The sequence below is a fragment of the Leptonychotes weddellii genome, chromosome 1, assembly GCF_054177405.1.
Source record: "Leptonychotes weddellii isolate Sample4059 chromosome 1, ASM5417740v2, whole genome shotgun sequence".
Classification (NCBI taxonomy): domain Eukaryota; kingdom Metazoa; phylum Chordata; class Mammalia; order Carnivora; family Phocidae; genus Leptonychotes; species Leptonychotes weddellii.
Genome location: NC_138369.1, coordinates 75683039 through 75700388, shown reverse-complemented (window position 1 = coordinate 75700388; position 17350 = coordinate 75683039). Strand labels below are relative to the sequence as shown.

Sequence of the window (17350 nt, the reverse complement as noted above, 5' to 3'; positions counted from 1 at the left end):
TTTAACTAGCAGAAGGATCAATGAACTTGAAGATAGATTGACAGACATTATGCAATCTAAAGAACAGAGAGAAAAATGAAGAAAAATTAACAATGCCTTAGAGAAATGTGAGAGACCATGAAGCACAACAACATGCACAAAACGGGAGTACCAGAAGGCAAGGAGAGAGAAAAGAGAAAAAAATACTCAAAGAAATAATGGCTGAAAATTTTTCAAGTTTGATGAACTACATTAATCTACATGTCCAAGAAGCTGAACTAACTCCAAGTAGGATAAATGTAAATCCACACCCAGATACATTGTGCCCTAAAAATGCTTAAAGACAAAAACAAAGAGAAAATCTTCAAAGAAAACATTAAACAATATTTAATAAGCATTGGTTGAAAAATTATTGTGTCCAAGTATAAAATACTATGCAAACATTTAAATGATAGTTAGATATATTTTGTTAAGGCAGTACAGTATTTCCTTTTGCAAGTAAAAAATGGCAGGTTGTAAAATATATATAGTATGCTTTTTTTTGTAGTAACAAATACATTTATATAGGTAAATAAAGCACTTAGCACATTAACTGTCAATCACAGAGTAAACATTCCATAGACAGTAGCAATTCTGGATCTGTTGCTGCAGTTGTATTGTGACCTTTGTAAAAGTGACCAGGCTAGATATTATCTTCAGATTTTGTATCAGTCATTTTATGCTAGTCATTGAGAAAAGATATTATTACCCAAATCTGCACTTGACTAAAATGTTTTCCTACTTCAGCTTCTGTTGAGTGAAAATAATGACAATGACACCAGTTCTCACTCCCTAGGGAGGCATGCCCTGCCCAACAGCTTAGTTCTAAATCCACATAAGAATTTCTCAGACTTGTGGAACATAAGGAATAGCATGGAGGACATTAGGAGAAGGAAGGGAAAATGGGGGGGGGGGAATTGGAGGGAGAGATGACCCATGAGAGACTATGGACTCCGAGAAACAAACAGGGTTCTAGAGAGGAGGGGGGATGGGTTAGCCCGGTGATGGGTATTAAGGAGGGCACGTGCTGCATGGAGCACTGGGTGTTATACGAAAACAATGGACCGTGGATCACTACATCAAAAACCAATGATGTATTGTATGGTGACTAACATAACATAATAAAATTAAAAAAAAAAAGAAAGAATTTCTCAGACCATGGGAGGGGAGAGAAATGGGCTCTCTTGCTCCAGAGCGTCCTTCACCAAGATGGGGCTGTTGGCTACCAGCTACTTACGGGCCCCACATTAGCTACAAAAACTGCTGCCAAGTTGGCCTGTATTTCTCCCTTCCCTAAATCCCACCCTGCTCCCTTTCCCTGTCCAATTTGGGAACGCTCTCCTGTGAGGATACTTTCTTAGTTCTTGTAGGTCAGGCAGGTACTGGCTCCTCTCTGTTTTCGTCTACCTATAGCTAAGTCTTGTCTGACGTTTTTGCCCAACATCACTAAAGTCTGACTCCAGGGTTGAGTGTGAACTAGACTCTTACAGTGTCCCTTATGTAGCTAATCCTTGGACCAGATCTCAGGTTTTTACAAAATCCTGAGACCTTCACAGTTTACTCTGACACCCCTACTATTCCCACCAACATCCCCTCCACTTAAATCACCTAAAAAATATAGGGCCACAAAATCAAGAACTATCTGGTTGACTTCTCACAACAAGACAGATAACACCAACAATGAAATATTCTGTTTATTTTCTGTTTAATTATAGCACCATTATTCCAATAGTATTGTCCTTTGTTTCTCCTACCAAAATAATAAATTCTAACCATTCATAATTTAACTCAATTTAAAGGGATGGCCTAGGAAACCAACTCATATATTATATTTTTCTTGTGTGGGAAAAAGTGTTCAGCAATTGCTTATATAAATTGGCAGTATTCAAAGTATTGTCCTCAATGAACCTAATTATCCTAACTTTCTGAGTGTTTATAAACTTCTGGAACCTGAACTACTTTTAAGAGAGACTTATCTGTATTTGACTGCTATAAATAAATGAATCCCAAAAGGTTTAACAGATTGCAGAGAGAGGAAAGGTTACAATGGGCAAACATTAACAGATGAAATATAATTAGTATTATACCAATTCTTCATTAAGCATTATAAATATAATATGTACAGCTATTAGTGCTAAAACAAAACACCTGTCAATTATTCACAAGTGTTTCCAATTGTAAGAAAATATTCCACAGTAAACAGATGCTACATACTGAAATTCAGAAAAAAATTCTCAACCCTATTCAATCTAATTTTTCTAAGAGTGTCTCCCAAAGATTACTCATCACACTTATGTATCTGCCACTATAATTAATAGTTCTCTGTTATTCTTTCCACTTTAGGTTCAGCAATAAAAATTTCATTACCAGATAAGCTCATTTTGATTCAGATACAACCAAGGTAATTACTAAATTCATAATAAGATGGTTATTTGGGGTCAGGATGATGATATATCCTTAGCTTGTACTTGCTGAATAGTTAATAATCTCTGCAAGGAGAGCTGATCTAATGCTTACACAAAATATATTAAAATTCTCCTGTATTTTTATATTTGGGAGGTTTTAGATTTTTTAAGTTTTGTCTGAGTCAGGTATTATTTTTATAAACCTAAAGCATTATAGCAATACTATTACTATTATTCTATATCCCTATAATTCTGATATTCCTGATAATTTCTATATTCTTTATGATAGTCCTATAATTCCCATATTAGGAATATTCCTATAAATCTTTATGAAATACTAGGAGTAGTTTTTTAAAAAAATAACTACGATAGACACAACTGAGACAAAAAGACTTTACTCCTCTGTCTGTGGGTACTGTTGCCCAAGTTTCTGGAGCGACACATCTGATTTGGCAAGCAGATGTAGATAACCGTCCCAAAGAGCCAGCTTTCTTGCTACATGTAATGCCAAAGGCTTAACGACGGTCTTCATAAATTAATTTAGTCTTAATTCAAATGACATGATGTAAACATCTTTCTGGCATAGCATGTAATTTTAATCATGAAGAAATTACATATTTGAATCCATTTTTATTTTTTTGAAGATTTTTATTTACTTGAGAGAGAGCATGGGGGTGGGGGAAGGGGCAGGGGGAGAGGGAGAAGCAGACTCCCCACTGAACAGGGAGCCCCACAAGGGGCTGGATCCCAGGACCCCAGGATCATGACCTGAGCTGAAGGCAGACACTTAACCGACTGAGCCACCCAGGTACGCCTGAATCTTTTTTAAATGCCCATAATAATAAAAAAATTAAGTATTAAAAGAGATGTAAATAGGAACTCAAATCCAATCCAAAGCCCAAGACTGATCTCAAACTGAAGAAAGCACTCTAAAAAGAGCAAGAAGACTCTTCCTCAGGGGCAGGAATCCTATTATTTTTTAAATTTTATACCCTAAGGGCTATTACATAGTCACTGGCAAATAGTAGATGCTCAATAAAGCAAAATTTAAAGAAACTCATTCCCCTGAACATACCTTTGTGGTTTTTGTCAATTATTTTGGTTTTGGTTTGGGGGGAGGGTATTAGGGGAAGGTTATGATTAGAGAAAATACGATAGGTAAATTGGAAAAGACCATCAGGGTAGAAACAATGAAAAAAAAACAAAACACTGAAGACCTAGAAATGAATAATCCCAAGAGTGAATTGAAGGGACAGAATGGATAGTTATCTGCCATAGCCAGACCTAATGTTGACAGTGTTCTCTCCCACTTGGGAGGCACCAGAACAAGAACATGGGTAATGACCCTTATGAAAATCCAAAGGGATATCCCCTGTTGTGCTTACTTTTCCCTAACCACGGGAAACGTAACTTTCTACTTTACCCTCTTTAGAAGAATGAAGTAGACATAATCTTTCACATTGTTCATCTTTGAAAGCTCAGAACTACTTAAGTTGATTTGCATACAATAATTATTTACTTAATTAACAGGCTCTCAGCTAGATTGTCCTTTCAACCCTTAACAAGCTGAAAATTATATGATTCCTCTTTAAAGGAAAAGAGATTTTCCCTAAATAGGTTCGATTGCTAACAATAGAATACAATTTTCCACATGGGTTCTGCACTGAGATTTAAACTGGTTCCATGACAAGGAATGAGAAATTCCTTTGGTACAAGAGCTCAGATAAATGGAGAAATCTCAGATGCACCTGTCATTGAAAACCCAGAAATTTTTTCATTTAAGTTTATTCTTAAAAGCTAATATCTTCAGTAAAAATTCTTATTAAGTGTCAAGAAGAAAAAAATAAAGCCATACATTCCCCACAGAGGTGGAAGTTGATCTTAAATAAAATAAAGCACAGTGTTAAGGATTACAAATTATTTATTTATTTATTTATGATTTGATTTATTTATTTGACAGAGAGAGACACAGCGAGAGAGGGAACACAAGCAGGGGGAGTGGGAAAGGGAGAAGCAGGCTTCCCGCTGAGCAGAGAGCCCGACGTGGGGCTTGATTCCAGGACCCTGGGATCATGACCTGAGCCGAAGGCAGACGCTTAACAACTGAGCCACCCAGGTGCCCCACAAATACTTTATTTAATAGGCTAGCAGAAACCTATTAACATTTAATGTTTATGATACATTAAGAACTTTTCTTTGTGGTTCAAGAAGAAAAAAATCCAAACCAACCAATTATCTATAAATAAAGAGAATTTTTGAAATCAATATAATGGAAATAATCAAGTTCCAGATCCAAAAAACCCTCCTTTACTCTGGTCAAAGAATGACTCATACTTCAAAAGGATAAAGTGAGTGGATGTAGCAAGTAAATGAGCCTTAAAACAAAACGCATTGTTCTCTCAGTGCAGCAGATGTATACATCATCTGGACTAGCCCACTGCCCACTCACCAGATGTCTGACTTTGTGTTGTAGCCTTGGTGTTTCAAAGCCTCCGGGCTCATGTAATGGGGAGTTCCGGTTAAAGTGGTGGCTAGATCACAGGATCCCATTAGGAGTCGAGAAACTCCAAAATCCCCTTGGAATAATAATTAATTTTTATGAATATTTTAAAGCAATGAAAATCAGCTTGGAAATTAACAACTGGCTAATCTGACAATTTTAATATGCAATGACTCATACCATTTAAACGGAAAGAAAAGAAAAATGGTATCTTTTAAATTACATAATGCTGGTGAATAGCTTTAAAAACATAGGCCTTATAGGAGAAGGAAGACTGAGCCAGGAAAGTGAATTATGTAAACTAAAGCTTTTTATTTCTGGAATTACGGAGAACCAGCAACTTGAAACAAAAAGCTATTTCAGGTCTGCCTAACAACAAGCAAAATTATTCTGGAGGGCTGAATTAATGATTTGTGATTTCATCCAAGCGGGGAGAGTTCGTTCTTCATTTACAATGAAGAAAAGATTTCAAATAATAGACCTGAGACTCTTCAAGAACATGACTATAAAAATGTGAATCCATTAACTTCTCTTTACTCATCTAACTAGTCGCATGCTTTTAGACTTTCCCTCTCTAAGAACATCTTACAGAAGAACGAACAATCCAGTAACTGTTATGAGTGGAGGTACAGTTCTGAAGAAGAACTAAAAATTAACAAATCCAGGATACCAATATTTTAATTATCTGTGATAACTGCTAATTGCTTGCGATAAAATAAACAGGAAACCTGTACTAATTAACCAAGTCAGTAAAACAACTAACTACTTGCAAAGTGCCTGGCATAGAGTAGGAACTCAAAAATTACTAGTTCAATCTATGAAGTACATAGCAAATGTCTCACACTTCAATTTATATCAGATACTTAGAAACAAAATAATTGGGTTTTGTTGGCCCCACCCAAGTAAAAACAAAAGTTTGAGAAGTTAAAATAAACCAGTGATTACTCTAACACTTCTAGGTACTATATATTTCCATGTGATATACTGATAACATCTAGAATATATTCTCCCATGTTTCTAGAATACATATTTTTAAAAATCTTACCAATTTTAAGCAGATTGTTTTTCAGAAATATATTCTTTGATTTCAAGTCTCGATGAAGTATCCTCCTACAAAAAGGCAAAAAAGGACATAAAATTTCATGCAAAATATAAAAGTTTTTTTTTTTTTAAAGATTTTATTTATTTATTTGAGAGAGAGAGAATGAGAGACAGAGAGCACGAGAGGGAAGAGGGCAGAGGGAGAAGCAGACCCCCTGCTGAGCAGGGAGCCCGATGCGGGACTCGATTCCGGGACTCCAGGATCATGACCTGAGCCGAAGGCAGTCGCTCAACCAACTGAGCCACCCAGGTGCCCCAAAATATAAAAGTTTTGATTTCTAATATAAATAATATACATGGGTATAGCTACAAATCCATAGCATTTTCTAGTTCTCCTGAGGAAACAGGAGTTTTAAAAACAGTTTTAAAGTCAGCAGAACATGTAGTTGGGAAAAGAGTGATGTGGTTTACACTATTTCAATAGCCCAAATTTTATTGTGTTTCTGTAGCATGATCTACATAGTACTGTATCTACTAACCATCCACTCAGTTGATAGACCAGTTATCATAAAGCTTTGTAATCTATTATATATAATCTATTACATATTATGTTATATATAAATATATATGTGAAAAGTATTTATGTAATACATATTTTTATAGAACATCTATAGTTATATGTTCTATAAATGTTATATATATATAACCTATTCTATATATTAAATCCAAATATTCAGGTTTTATGTATTTGTAGAAATAATAATGTTGATGATGATATTTAATAATAGATAACATGTATAAGCCAGTAATATAAATTATGTCAGTTAAGACTTTTGTTTCTGGAATTACAGAGAACTAGACAACTTGAAAACATTTACCTAAAAAACATCCCAAAAATGTGGAATAAAGTCTATAAATATCTTCACATATGCACAGCTGAGCTTACAAGAAAATGAAGCAAATCCCTGAGGGTTTATACAAACAGAAAACTGAAAAGCAGAGTGGGCAGTAGGTACTGATTTCTCAGCTGCCCTAGGGGGTTGTGCTGAGCTCAGTAAGCAATGGTATGGCTTTAATGGCCTCATAGAAGCAAGAGCCAAGACCCTGAACCCATGAAATGTGAAGAATTGGAATATATAGATACAAATATGTCAGAATCCCATATGTGGTTTGTACCTTACCTGAAAGAATGACCTAAGAAACATCCACTCACAAGTAAACAAAATGACAAGAAAGGTGATCTGTACAGGTCTGAACTTCTGAGCGGAGAAAAAAATATCTCTCTTCTTATTCCATAATCATATCTCCCTGCTCACTCACATTTGGGATTCAAATATGCAATAGCTGTATGGCTTCAGAAATCCCAAGCCAAGAAATTAACATAAAAATTGGTTCTCAGCTGCTTATACACTCTTGGGGCATCTGGCAGAAGCAAATGCAAACTAAGAGTCAGCAGATAACACACAGTGAAATTACACCCCTGAGATTTTCAGATAATCTAAAAGGATTCAAACTATAAAATAAGTATATTTTAAGAGATTAAAATCATAAAGAAAGGAATGGAAAAACATAAGATAGAAAAAGGATACTATCCAAAAAAAGATGATGCTGATTTGAAAACCAACCAAATAGAATTTCTAAGGGAAAAATGTGATTGAAATTAAAAATGCAAGAATAAAACCTCAGCTTCCAACTATGATGAAGTAAGCCTATTTCACACTAAATCTCCCACTTTCCACAGCTGTGCAGAGAACACTGAGACATTTGAACAACGTAAAATCTGAGTAAAATTTAAAAAACAAAACAAAACAAAGAAAACAGTAGGTCTTTGAAGATATCAGAGATCAGCTAAGGCAAACAAAGGCAGTCAGCACTTGAGCAGCCAGACCCTGGAAAGAAAGGGAATGCTCTAGATGAGCCAAACATTCTGCATGGTGTGTTCCTCTCAGGGCAGTTGACATAAGCAGAATGCCCTGGCCTAAAGCTTGCAGAACTTTTCCTGGGCTCACAAGACAAAAATTACAGTTCAGGGCTACAAAGGCAGCCAGGACTTGAGGGGAAAATTTTCCAGTAAAAAAGGGAACAAAAGAGAAGTGAGTCTGACATTCTGTGTGGCTTTTACCCTTGAGGCACTTACTGAATCCTAAGTTGTTCAGGGGAAGACATTAAGGAGAAGGTGACTGCTAAGAGGTTAAAAACTAAGCAGAGTTTTCAGGAGATTCACAAAGATAAAGAAGGGTCTTGGAAACCCTCAAGGACTACTTCTTAGATATAAAGGCAAACGGGAACTAGGCCAGCCTTCACAAAGTCTGAAACCAGCCTTAAACCAACTCAGTCCCCCATTAGTTCAAGGTGATTTGCCCTTACTATAAGTACCACCCAGAAAAACATTAGATCCTCTCCAGAAGAAGATGGTATCACCCAACATCTCTCCACTATTTCATATATATTGTCCACCATTCACCCAAAAACCAGAAAAAGAAAGCAGGGAAAGGAGAAAAAGGTTTGTAACAAAATACAATGGTAGAAACATTCTATACATTGTTAATCACAATGGACTAAAATCATGAATTAAAACACAAAGAAACAGGACTAAGCTTTTTTTAAAAGCACTTATTATAAAGAACACACTTTTTTTTTTAAAGATTTTATTTATTTATTTGACAGAGAGAGACACAGTGAGAGAGGGAACACAAGCAGGGGGAGTGGGAGAGGGAGAAACAGGCTTCCCGCTGAGCAGGGAGCCCAATGCGGGGCTGGATCCCAAGACCCTGGGATCATGACCTGAGCCGAAGGCAGACGCTTAACGACTGAGCCACCCACGCACCCCAAAAACACACTTTTTTAAAAAAATGTAAGGACATAGGTTGAAAGCAAGAGGATTGAAGAGATATTCTAGGCAAAAGAAAGCTGGTAAAAAGCAGTATTAGGTAAATTAAGGATAAAGAGTATTGCTACAGGGGCACCTGGGTGGCGCAGTTGGTTAAGTGACCGACTCTTGATTTCGGCTCAGGTCATGATCTCAGGGTTGTTGAGATCAAGCCAGGCTGGGGCTCCGCACTGGGCATGGAGCCTGCTTAAGATTCTTTCTCTCCCTCTCCCTCTGCCCACGCCCCTGGCCAACACCTCCCCCCACAGGCAGGGGCACTGTCTTTCTTTCTCTCTCTCTCTCTCTCCCCCCCTCCCTCTCAAAAAAAAAAAAGTATCACTACATAATAAAGAAATCCAATAATTTATTGAGAAAAATTTTATTTATTTATTATTTTAGAGAGAGAAAGAGAGCAAGAGGGAGGGGAGGAGGGAGAGAGAGAATCTTAAGCAGGTCCACCCTCAGTGCAGAGCCTGATGCGGGGCTCAATCTCATGACCCTGAGATCATGACTTGAGCAAAATCAAGAGTTGGATGCTTAAGCAACTGAGCCATCCAGGTGCCCCTATTGGGAAAATTTTTAAATCCTGTACTTGTCTACAACTTATGACACAAGCTTAGATACATTATGAAAAATTAATAAAAATTTAAGGAGAAATTGACAAATCCACAATCATAGTGGGAACTTTAACATATTTCCCTCAGTATGTATGGTGATTAACATAATAAAAAATTTAAAAAAAAACATATTTCCCTCAGTAATTAATAGATTCAGTAGGCAAAAAAATTAATAAGGATATAGATTTTAGTAAAACAATTATAGATTTGAAAAACACAATTAGCTTGAGCTAATACACATAAATTGAATATTTCATCAAAAAACTTAAAAATGCATGTTGTTTCAGGCACACATGGAATATTTTCAAAAACTGACAATGAACTAATCAATAAAGCAAGCATCAACAGATTACAAAGAATCAGCACCATACAGTTCACACACAGCACACATACAGTTCAATGAAGTTACATTAGAACCCCATCAGGTGCTTAGAACAGTCACGCAGTGACTGGTGAAGACAAGGTCTCTGAGTTTATGAAGTTTTCTGGTAAGGCAAACAGGCAGAAAACAACTAAATGAATATATATATAATACAATGTCTGCTAACTTAATGTTATTAAAACAATAAAGCAGAGCAAGAAGCTAGAGACTAACCAGAGTAGGGAGATGCCAGTTTATAGTTGAGATCAGGTGGTCAGGAAGGCCTTGGAGAAAGTGACATTGGAACAGAGATGTGAATGAAGCTATGGGATGAGCCATGGTTGTGGTGGTTGTTACTGTTACTGCTCATACTTCTATTGTTATTGCTACCACCAATATAGCAAAAGGGAAGTTGTGTGAGGCTATCAAGCAGAAATGAATGATGAACTATAGGGAGTGGTTTAAACCCCATCGTCCTTCCCCCCTCACTCTTGAACACCCCACTCCCTGCTCAAGACTCTCCATGACCCCTACTGTTGACTGAATCAAGACGGCTTCACATCTGGAGTCTTCCATTTCTAGCCTCCTCTTCCACCTATTTATTCATACAAAAAAAAAAATCTAATGAAGGAATAAACATTTAGTTATATATTTGAAGTACCTTTTAAAAGGGGAAAAAACTCAAGAATAATTACAAGCCATGAAAATATGGGCTAAGAAATGGTCACATCTCTGTTGAAGCCAACAAGGCACTTGCTTTATCTTAAATGCAGCACACATGTTTCTTCCTTTATGTCACTGCTCATTTTAAAACGCCTTCTTCTTTCATCTCTGCTTCTCAGAATCCTGTCTGTCCTTCAGGATTGTATTGGATACAAACCTCATGTACCTCCTTGGAGTCCCCTGACTACCCCCTTCCTTCCAAAGGCGCTGGTACTGGAGGCCAATTAGTCACTTGCCTGGGGATGCCAGGCCCTCAGGCTCCTGCCACATCTGGACTAGGATGAAACACCACACTGTGGGACATGGAATCAAGCATTCCAATTGGCAATGTAAGGAACTAGATGACACAGCGTAAAAGTGCAAGGGAGTTAACTCCTTTGGAGTAGACCAGTGGGAGACAAGAGGAGAAAGAAGCTAGGCAATCATTTTCTCTTTTTCTCCCTAAGGCATGCTACCCCTGTGTTTATAAGCCATACAAATATCCCTGCCAGGCAACCTGCTGTTGTCTTTCTCCAGCTCTTTGTGAATTGATGGCCAGTACAGTAACACACACTTCTCTGTTTCACATCCTCACCTCATTTCAATTTGTCCTCATTCTCACCACCCTGGGTCTATACCACCCAGGACAGGTAACAGCATCCCAATCCTTGCCCTGGGTTGTTTCCTAGAGGCCCAAGCTTAGAAAAGTATCCCCCTGTATCACTTTCTTTCTTTTTTTTTTTTTTAGGTTTTATTTATTTATTTGATAGAGAGAGACACAGCGAGAGAGGGAACACAAGCAGGGGGAGTGGGAGAGGGAGAAGCAGGCTTCCCGCCAAGCAGGGAGCCCGGTGAGGGGCTCTGAGCTGAGCCAAAGGCAGACACTTAACAACTAAGCCACCCAGGCGCCGCCCCCCTGTATCACTTTCTTAACCACTATTCCTACTACTATCAGCAAGTTCGACAAGTTACTCTCCCACTTCTGTCCTTCTTTTCACACCATATTCTACAATTGACCGATCACTCTTGCTAAATCCTAAGCTCTACAAGGTCTGTATCTTACCTGACTATATTATCCCCTGTACACTATAAACATTTAATTAAACTGGTAGGTTAAACTTGATTGAATCCTTGGGTGTACAGGTGCCTCAACTTTTCAAACTATTTTTGATTGACATTTTTCCAAAATGGACTATATAATTCCCTGACATCACAAAGGATAGTTTTTAACAATTCATGATTATAATATGCATCAATTACTATGGTGTATCTAATGGTCAGGCCTATACAGGAGACCCCAATTTGAGAGCAGTATTCCTGAGACTTAGGCTGGGAATGGGCATGTGGCTTTACAAAATTAAATCTTGCCCTAACTTAAAAACCTTCCATGGGTCTTCACTGCTTCCAGAATAGAATGTAAAATCCTATAAGTGGCCTGTAAGAGACTAGAAGATCTGGCCATATTAATGCCTCCAGAAGCCTTAGCAAAAACTCAGGCCAGGTCTGTATCACCTTTTACTCTTCCACACGGTTCTCTACTCATGGTAGAGGCTTGATAAATGTGTGTTAACTTTAGAAACACTATACCGGGAACAAAAGTGAGTACCATCTTGTGGGGCTCATTTATTAATCCTAAAAAACAATGAGTGCCAACTACATGCTATGTGCTATATAACATAATGTGAAAAATATAAAGATTCATAAGACAAGGCCATGTATCCCATAATGCCCAATCAGGTTGGAGAGATAAAGGAAAAGTACACAAATAACTATAAAAGATGGCAGAGGGGAACCCAGTTCTCATCAATTTATTAAAAATTATTTATGGGTTTGCCTGGTGATGGGTATTAAAGAGGGCATGTTCTGCATGGAGCACTGGGTGTTATACGCAAACAGTGAATCGTGGAACACTACATCAAAAACTAATGATGTAATGTATGGTGATTAACAGAACGTAATAATTTAAAAAATTATTTATAATTAAAATAGTTACCAATATAGACATTCACATTCAAAAGGAAACCTCTCTCCCAACAAATGATTGCTCTTATGTACATGCCCACGAAATTGTAGTTATCAGTTAACACTAGAAATATCAGGTATAAAAATAATTGGTTTTTTACCATTACAATTAGTATGTAGGTGTAGCAATGTTACCTCGGTACAGTGGTCAGACCTCTGTCATCCAGAGCAAAGCTGTAAATCATGACTGAGGAGCAGGGCCAAAGAAAAGCCACTCAGGAAGTCCATCTACTTTACTTCATGGAGACAAATAGCCACACACTCAAACAGGGAATGCAATTAGAATTGTACATAAAAAGAAGAATTGAGAATGATGCCAGGAGTTTCCTCTAATTCAAATAATCTTTATTCTCCTAAAGGCTTTGGAGAATTACAGAGGAATAAGCAATGCTTTCAAGAATGGAGAGGAAAGGGAAAAATAAAAGTGGACAACACAGGTCTGGGCCACTTCTCAGGGCAAATAACCCCCAGTGCTATCACCTAAAGCGCTATGCTGCTATACTTATGTCTACTCTGGAGATGGGAAAATCAAGGCCTAGAGAGGCTAAAGAATTGCCCACGTATGAATTTGCCCAATAACTTGCCTATGAGTACAGACAGGTCTATATGACTCCACAAAGTATCATAGTTCTGTTTTACTCATGGTAAATGTTCAATAAATGTATGTTGATTTTAAAAGCACTATCCTTGGCACAAAGATGAATACCATCTAGTGGGGCTCATTCATTAATTTAAAAAAAATAGAAACTTCCCCCCCCCCAAAAAAATAGAAACTTTCCTTTTAATAAATATTCTCTCCTGCCTTCTTATATTCCCACAACATCTAGAGCTGGGCTCTATGTAAGTATGATGTTGACTACTTAAAGATTAAAGGCAAAACAATTATATTTAACAAATAGAGGGTTAAATAAAATTTGGCCTCTTCTGTGCCCACTCTTGGGGTTCCCTTGGTATCGCAGGAACTATTAAGCACCCACACAATGATCATTCTCTTGTTCTTCTCCCTTGATATCGGAACCCCATGAGCCCTGGGGAGGCTGGGCCCTCCTCAGTCTTGGTAGGTAAGGGCAATGAGGAGGGAAGGGAGTGAATGTGGAGGATATTATGGGAAATAAATTGAGGTAATCTCTTTTCCCTTTGGGGTGACTGGCTTAGGTATATGGTATGACCAAATTCTAGCCAATGTTGAAGTATAATTTTCAAAAAGGTAAAATTATGAATATTATGAAAATATAAAATGAACACATGTCAAGGATTTTGTTCCACTCATTAATCAATGAGGAAACTAGTAATATGTTAAAACAGAGTCAGAGTCTTTGACAAGCTAAATTATTTACAAGAGGATAGCTGGGTTAGGTACAAAACTGATTAGTGGCCAACAGGGCCATAAACCAGATTCCCAGAGTTGTCTGTTCCAGTGAACAAAAAATATTTGCATCTCTTCTAGACAAAAATATTCAAGTTAACCTCTACTTCTACAGAGTTATAAAATAGCCCAGATGATAGGAAACTAAGTCCAGCCTTGTGCTCAAAGAATACTCAGTAATCTCTTCTGCCCTTTCTAAATTTTGGAAATTTTTTCTAACAATGAAATGTAAGTCTGCTGGAAGCTTGTAGGAAATAGTTCCATACTTTTATAAAAAATGAAAAAAGAGGGTGACATATGGCCCTTTTATCTTCTTTGGCTTTTGGTCACTGTTGTATGGGGGTGGGTGATACGTGGTGGTGCTTCAGCCATTGGGGCAACTACAAGAGGACAAGCCCAATTACAAAAGCCAACCATGCTGAAAAATGGTAGTAAAGTGACGGAAAGAACTTGAAGTATTGCTGAGCCACCAGTGTCAACCACCCTCTTTGGACACTTCTTGTTAGGTGAGTTAATGAATTTTCTTTATGATTTAAGCTGCTTCTGTTACTTGCACTTAAAAGCATCTTAGCTGATTCACTTGGTCCCTGCAGCTCTTAATATGAGATCTGAGGAGAGGGTACTGGTTCTCTTCCAGCTACGAGTACCAGGGAGTCCGAGAATCTAAGGGTTTAGAATTTGGAAGAGTGAGCTTGGTAGGTGACCAGGAGACTGGGTACTATAAACTTGGAATAAGTAATACATTCAAGAGAAACTTACCCAGTGACACCTAGACAAGGAGACGATGAGTTTTAGATAATAATGCATTGATAGCCCTCAGATATATAAATATATAAGTATGTAAATCAGCACTAAGTATTTTAAGAAAAAGGCAAACAATGCGTTAGAAAACAGTTATGAGAAGTAATTGGCTGGCACCACTCCAATGAAATAATAAATTCTATATAATAGACAAGATATCACACTATTTGGCAAATTTGGTTAAAGTATAATTTACTGGCTTTCTGGTTACAGTAAGCAAAAATAGTTCCAGCAAGAAAGTCTTATCATATATTTAGTTACTACCCTTTCCTTTGAAGCATATAAAAATCAAATCCAAGAAATAACAAGGTGACTAGTAATATAGGCAACTTATATAAAACCCTTCTTCTAAAAAGCTCAGAGTAGCCCTTCATCTATTACATCATATGTCCCATACCATATGTAGGTCCCTCTCATTTCTTTTTTTTTTTTTAAATTTTATTTATTTATTTGAGAGAGAGAGAATGAGAGAGAGCACATGAGAGGGGGGAGGGTCAGAGGGAGAAGCAGACTCCCCGCCGAGCAGGGAGCCCGATGCGGGACTCGATCCCGGGACTCCAGGATCATGACCTGAGCCGAAGGCAGTCGCTTAACCAACTGAGCCACCCAGGCGCCCCGGTCCCTCTCATTTCTAAGTTTCCTGATGCCCAAGAGAGATAAGTGACCGGCTAAGATTAGATGACAGTTGTGCTCAAATACATGACAGAACTCCTGCCTTTGTCTCCTCCGTCAGGCCATTTTCTACATCCTTCAGTCCCCAGGACCACAGGAGAGTGAAGAGAAGTCTGTGAAGGTAGATGGAACAGGTGTTCCTCAGGCTCTCAACCCAAAGTAGGACTGTAGAAAAGATACGCACAATTTAACCTTTCATCTTCCCTTAAGCACTTATCTCCATAGTTTCTAAACCTCAGCTCCCTCTCCACATGTCTGTCCAACATCTGGCAGGGTCTCAGGGTGGATTGCAAACTCTTCTTGCCAAAGGTACTGGCACAAATAGTACTCCCTGTTGCTGGTCTCTGCCATGTGGCATCCATCCTAGCCCCTGAAGCACCTCCCTGGTAGGCCCTCAAGACCATGACCACCCCTCTGTGCTTTAAGAGAGGGGCAGAGTCAGGCCCCCTTCAAACGTAGCTATTGCCAACACAGCAGGAGCTGCCTACACCTGGCACTGGGGGTGGGAGGGGGGCCTCCCTGAAAAAAAGTGACCTCAGGACATCCTTAAAAAGTAGGAACTGGAAGAAAATAGGATATCACCAGTAACACCACAAAGACCACAGCTTCTTTCTGCTTTTCCATCTTCAAACCTGGGGTAGCACACCACCATCCCCCATCATATTTACTGACCTGGATTTCCAGTAGTGAATTCCTGATGCCACCTCTCAGGGAATATTGGGCCATTCTAGCACAAAATCTCACCAAGCTGTCAGGGAAACTGTGTGGGCTGCCAGGTGATGAGGCAGTCATCTTAGGGAAAGTGTTCCAGCCCTGGTCTCTCCTCCACTGTAAAAGCACCAAAATCAGCAAGGCCTCAAGATCACCAGCAAATGGGCTCTCTGCAGAGAGGCTGCTCTGACCTTTATCCTAAAAAATCTAGGCTAATTGGACTCCTCCCCCTTCAACAGGAATGCGTTTGGGTTTTTTGTTTGTTGTTTGCTTAGTGGTTTCCAAATTAACATTGGGGCAAAAAAAAAAAAAAGATGAGCAAGACATTGCCTCTGCCCCCAAGGAATTCCCTTATGCCCAATTCTGCTGTGGTGTCCAGAGATGCTGATATTTCAAACATTAGCCAATTAATTGGACCAAAGAGAAGAAAGGCTACAGGATTGCACTTTCAGAGACTGGGTGGTTCTAGCTTTGTCCAAGGTTCCAAAGTCTCTCAACTACTGGACCAGCCTATGGAACCTTGAAGGAGTTGGTAAGGAGCTTCAGAACACAAACACCTTTATAAAAGTTACATCCCTCTGTGCCAGAGATTCAGGCCCACAGGGAGGAATGAGTTTTAGTACTACATTCTCAAGATAGCTTATAGTGAACTGTGAATATATTCAGCTTGTGGCATCACTATTTTTGTGTTCATGTGTTTATGCCATATGCTATAGATTTAGCATATTATAAATGTATAAATAAACCAAATTAAAATAAGTACAGGACAGCTCCAAAGGAGTAAACAAAATCTTTATTTCTTCTGTAACCTCATTTTTCTTAGCTTTTCCAGGATCTTCTTGATCTCCTCTGCTGGTGCACTATATTAGTCAGGGTTCGCCAGAGAAACAGAGCCAATAGGCTATAATACAGATATAGATTTAGATAGAGATAGATATGGTGATTTATGATGAGGAATTGGTTCATACAATTATGGAGGCTGAGAAATTCCACAATCTCCAAGTGGGAGACCCAGGGAAGCTGGTGGCATAACTCAGTGTGAGTCTATAGACCTGGGAACCAGGGGAAATCCACGGTCTAAGTCTCAGTCTGAGGACAAGAGAAGATGAGATAAGTCCCAGCTCAAGGCAGGAAAATGGGGGCAAATTCCTCCTCTCTGCCTTTTGTTCAAGTCAGGCCCCCAAGGGATTAGATGGTGACCAACCACATTGGAGAGGGCAATCTACATTACCGAGTTCACGGATTCAAATACTGATCTCATCTGA

The 17350-nt window shown here is 38.5% G+C and overlaps 1 protein-coding gene across 1 annotated transcript in view; it reads right to left on the bottom strand.

Moving 5' to 3' along the window:
• Positions 1 to 17350, bottom strand: part of NEK11 (NIMA related kinase 11) — a 188005-nt gene that overhangs the window by 109408 nt on the left and 61247 nt on the right. The window contains exons 5-6 of the mRNA XM_081802014.1: positions 5969 to 6033; positions 4873 to 4999 (exon numbers count right to left, since the gene is read on the bottom strand). Coding sequence (XP_081658140.1) covers positions 4873 to 4999; positions 5969 to 6033 — 192 coding nt within the window. The remainder of the gene's footprint in view (positions 1 to 4872; positions 5000 to 5968; positions 6034 to 17350) is intronic.